The sequence below is a fragment of the Acyrthosiphon pisum genome, chromosome A3 (assembly GCF_005508785.2).
Source record: "Acyrthosiphon pisum isolate AL4f chromosome A3, pea_aphid_22Mar2018_4r6ur, whole genome shotgun sequence".
Lineage (NCBI taxonomy): Eukaryota > Metazoa > Arthropoda > Insecta > Hemiptera > Aphididae > Acyrthosiphon > Acyrthosiphon pisum.
Genome location: NC_042496.1, coordinates 2,388,292 through 2,393,181, shown reverse-complemented (window position 1 = coordinate 2,393,181; position 4,890 = coordinate 2,388,292). Strand labels below are relative to the sequence as shown.

General features: G+C 29.4%; 2 protein-coding genes across 3 annotated transcripts in view; one reads left to right on the top strand and one right to left on the bottom strand.

Moving 5' to 3' along the window:
• LOC100165746 (aminopeptidase N) overlaps positions 1 to 3,469 on the top strand; it is a 9,724-nt gene extending 6,255 nt beyond the window's left edge. Inside the window, exons 6-12 of the mRNA XM_001946719.5 lie at positions 188 to 377; positions 1,437 to 1,629; positions 1,716 to 1,993; positions 2,069 to 2,256; positions 2,329 to 2,496; positions 2,569 to 2,794; positions 2,920 to 3,469. Coding sequence (XP_001946754.2) covers positions 188 to 377; positions 1,437 to 1,629; positions 1,716 to 1,993; positions 2,069 to 2,256; positions 2,329 to 2,496; positions 2,569 to 2,794; positions 2,920 to 3,183 — 1,507 coding nt within the window. The 3' untranslated portion in view covers positions 3,184 to 3,469. The remainder of the gene's footprint in view (positions 1 to 187; positions 378 to 1,436; positions 1,630 to 1,715; positions 1,994 to 2,068; positions 2,257 to 2,328; positions 2,497 to 2,568; positions 2,795 to 2,919) is intronic.
• LOC100574828 (telomerase Cajal body protein 1) overlaps positions 3,248 to 4,890 on the bottom strand; it is a 3,937-nt gene continuing 2,294 nt past the window's right edge. For both annotated transcript variants that reach the window (XM_008188319.3, XM_003246823.4), the window contains exons 4-8: positions 4,694 to 4,780; positions 4,225 to 4,451; positions 3,924 to 4,163; positions 3,621 to 3,747; positions 3,248 to 3,408 (exon numbers count right to left, since the gene is read on the bottom strand). In XM_008188319.3, the coding sequence (XP_008186541.1) occupies positions 3,282 to 3,408; positions 3,621 to 3,747; positions 3,924 to 4,163; positions 4,225 to 4,451; positions 4,694 to 4,780 (808 nt within the window). In that variant the 3' untranslated portion in view covers positions 3,248 to 3,281. The remainder of the gene's footprint in view (positions 3,409 to 3,620; positions 3,748 to 3,923; positions 4,164 to 4,224; positions 4,452 to 4,693; positions 4,781 to 4,890) is intronic.

Below are 4,890 nucleotides of genomic sequence, written 5' to 3'. Positions count from 1 at the left end.
TTATAAAAAATATAATTTTTTTTGCATATATATAAAAATTATACCGGCCCTACCGGCCTTACAAGAACCGGCCCATCGGGAAGGTTCCCGATTCCCGATACGCCCAATCCGCCCCTGCCTATACTATCTTATTAACTAATTTTTCTATAAAATTTGTTTAATTAAAAAAAAAATTGTATAATTTTAGGTATAAAGCTGCAGAACCAAAAAATTTATGGAGTTCATTTGATAGTGTAATATTTGACGCGAATTATAAATCAGGGATATTAGGAAATACAATTACTGTCGAAGAGTTTATGAGGTCGTGGACTGACCAAGCAGGATATCCTGTAATAAAAATCGATACATCGAGTCCCAACTATATTGGTATATCCCAAGTACGTTGTATCTATATGAGTATTAAAATTATTCAATAACTTACAATTTACATATTATGTGCTTGATTAGTGGAGGAATTAAAAAATATTATTTTAAAAAACCCTTGAGGTTATAGCCCCCTGCCTCCAATATAAAATACAAGGCTACGTCACTGTGTAGACATAAATCATTATAATGTATAATGATAATAAGTACCTATACAAACGAATTGGTACCTAGATACAATATTTGTGTTGAACTCTGCCATACGTCTATGCAATATATATAGGTGTGCGCTGTTTAGGACCTACCTACTAACCTACCTATCCGTCCTACAGACATAGGTACTATATTAGTATATAGTTTGATGTCTGTCCACTGTTGTGGTGGGGATACGCGGAAAAAAGTTGTTTTGGTCGGTCGAGTGGTTCAATCTTTTATTCTGAATAGAGTATTGAATACTACATAAGAAATAATATAACAGGTAGGTAATAGAAAAATAATATGCACCTAGGTAGGTAATAGAAAAATAAATTTATAATAAAACGATAAGTAGGTAATAGTACCTAATGTAATTATATAAATATTTTTACTAATAGGTATATGCTGACAAATCGTCCCTGTTCAGAATCGTTTTGTCGTATGCAATTATTTAAAATTAAATTAAAATTTAACAATTCCGACACATCATCTTACAATGAGGAGGTAGGTACACTTGACATCTAGGTACTATACAGCACTACAACAGAGCGGCTACCCTGGTTATTTTTACCTTGCATCACAAAAAAAATATACATCTCCAAAAATAAAAAATAAATGTACAAAAGTATACTACTATGCCCTTAAAGTCCCAAAATATGGAAATATAAGCCTAACAATTTTGGTTTTTTCATCAAGTTGTAAATAGTAATTTGTACAATTGTTGAATAGTATAGGTAGGTCGGTACAACAAGAACAACCAGGAATAATATGCAAATGCACGAATAAGGATTTGAATAAATAGGCTTCCCCCTAGGTGGCTAGGTATCAATATTCAACTGACTATGCTTTAAATAACATTAAAATAATTATTTCCCCAGAAAAAATATCAAGTGGATGTACCTAAATCAAATTCTACAACTTTGTGGCATATTGGTCTTTCATATACTACGCAATTAAACAAACAATTTAATAATCTTCAACCAACCGTTTGGATGAATAATACAGAAACCGAAATTAGTATACCACTTTTGTTTGATGAAGGATGGGTAATATTTAATATTCAATCAACAGGTGAGATTTCTTATTAATACCTACCAACTGTATCTATTTTGTAGATCATTTCTATTAAAATAATTAATGTTCATATTTCCTTAAAGGTTTTTATAGAGTTAATTATGATCTTAAAAACTGGAATCGACTTATTGCTGAACTGAAGTCCAACCCAAAAACAATACATGTTCTTAACAGAGCACAACTGATTGATGATTCGTTCAACTTAGCAAGAGCAGGCGAATTGTCACATTTTGTACCGTTTACTTTAGTGTCATATTTACAGAAAGAAGATGATTTTATTCCATGGTACTCGGTGTTAAATAGTATGTCATTTATTGTAGAACGATTGAGACGTTGTCCACATACGGGGGCTCAAGTAAAAGTAATACAACTTTTAGTTTTTTAAAATCATATTTTTTAAACATATTCAATCTAATGAAAAATGTTAAAACCTTAGAATTTTGCAAAAACGTATGCGGAAATAGCATATAAAAAAGTCAGTGACCAATACGAGAAAAACGACGGTAAACATTTGACAAAGACTAGTATGCAAGCATTTTCGAATTGGGCATGCAAATTAGATGTTGAATTATGTGTTAAATCAGCTTTAAATTATTTTAACGCGTGGGAAAAAAACGGAACAGAGTAATTTATAAATTGATTAATAGGTACAATCATAATTTGTTCAAAATTAATTCCTATGTTTTCTCTCAAAAGAATACCACCGGATGTAAAAGAAGCAGCCCTCTGTAGTGGTGTCAAAAATGGAACTACCGATACATGGAATTATGTTTTTGAATTATTTAAAAAAACATCATCAACCTCAGAAAGACAAGCATCACTATTAGCATTGGCTTGCAGCACAAATAGCACAGTATTATCCAAGTAAATATAACATATTGACTAAAAAAAAAAAAAACATGAAATAACTAAATTCTAATATCTATTGTATTTTAGCTATTTAAACCTTTTACTCGATGGAAATTGTCCAATACGTCCACAAGATTATAAAACTGTGTTTAAATCACTGACATCAACTCCAGTTGGTATTAATGTAACAACCGAATTTTTACAAAACAAAATCAACGAATCTCTGAGTAATATGTGGGAAGGCGAAGAAATGATTATGCTTATGTACTCACATTTGGCTTCAAGTGTTGCAACAGTGAAGGAAATTAATGAGGTATATAATACATGTTGTAATTAAAATAAAGCTAAATTGAAAAAATAATAATTAAATACAATTTTATGTCTCATGAGATATGCCGCATGTTATAATTCACTCTAATTATATAATTATTTTTCTAGATAAATGCAATCAGAAGATTAACTTATTTATCACCAGCATTGAAAGAATCATTTGATGATTCATACAAAGAAGTGGAGCTCAATTCTGCTTATTTTGAGAGGTGTCATCCACTTATGCACGAATGGTTCGATCCACCCAGTCCAACTACCATAGCACCATCCAGTGCCATTTCAAACTCATACCAGTACTTTAATGTTATTGTTTTATCTTTGATTTTTGTAACAACACTAGTAAATATTAATTATTTCAATGTAATACAATAACTAACAAAATATTTATTAGTTATTAATTGTATATTGATGTATAATTTGTATTGTTAAAAATAATTGACAATATAAGTTATTAATTTTTAATTTGTAATTTAAATTATCTCCCAAAGTTTTAAACTAATGTCAGTGTCTTTTAATATTAATTGTTCATCTTCATCATTTTCTTCATTGTGCCTCTGTCCAGATGCTGTTGCTAATAAAGGAAGAGTTGGATGCAAACTGAAAATAGTTTTAAAATGTTACTAATTAATAACAAATATAATAAGTTTTTTTTCTACAAGACGTATTCTACCAATGCAATGATTTTGAAAAAAAAATGAAAATGAGTGTCTTACATTAAACAATTTTTTTAATAGTTTTCTATTATTATTATTTATTAGTTATTATAACTATTATCAGAGACTACATATATAGTTTGTGTTATTACTAACCTGACACCATTGACACAATCATTATGAACAGGAATTTTAGAATTTAAAGTAAGAACACTTTCTACGCCATCAGACTTTTCAATATTCTGGTCTAGTTTCCAAGTACTAATTTCACCTGTACAATTACCTAAAAATATTAACATTAGTGATATTAATGATATTTTACAATTGTTAAGACTTCTAAGTATTTTATACAAATAAATCAACATTCAAAGGTATCAGTTATTGAAATGTTGAAAGTTTATTATATAGAGGCAAATCACCTTATTTATGAATAGTTATTTTTAAATTAGATGGTTCTACCTGAAACTAAATATTGTCCATCCGATGAAATGTCAAAACAAATTCTTTGATTAGTAGTCACTGTTCTTTCAGCAGAATATAAAGTTTGTCCAACATTCCTTAAATCCCAACATACAATATCATTATCACCTTTTCTGCTCCCTGAATATAATTTCAACCCATCAGGTGAAAATTGTAATTGGGTAATTCCTGACTTATGTCCCCTTAATATGCACATCAGTTGATTACCGCCGTAAATACCTAGCAAAATATTTTGTTAAATATAATATTACACTAATAATAATTTTAAAGAAGAACTCACCAATATCTTTACTATATGTACCAACAGCAAAAATACTCTTGTCTACTGGATTCATAGCTATGGTCGATATGATAGATCTATGCAAATGTGTTTTAGTAGATATTTCAATAAATTCACGTCCCGGACGGTCTGTACGAAAGATATTTAATTTGCCATAACTACCGCAGTAAATTTCTTCTCCAGACCAGTTAAAACATAATGAGTTAACATGTGCAACTTCATCAACACTGTTAGAAAATAAATATTGTGAAAATATATATTAAGATAAAATTTATCCAAATTAATAGTTTTATATAACAGGGAGCATTACAATGGCAACAGGATAATTTAAAAGTTTGAAATCTACCAGATTTTATGGGAAACAATACTTAAATTAAGTAGAAAATTATTTGCATGTGACATGTAAATCTTATTATATATTAAATGCACGTAATTAAATTGTATTAATATATTAACTAAATAAACATACTGATCATATACTCTATATGTTGCTTCTAATTGTCCATCTACAGAATTCCAGAGGTGAATAGGTGATCGACTGCTAGTACTTAAAATTCTGTAAATATCATGACATTAAGAGAACGTAACACTAGCATTTGTTGCGGAGATCTTACAAGTGTGTAACATAGCAAATTTACACTCAGCAGATCACGTTTAGCTTTGTTA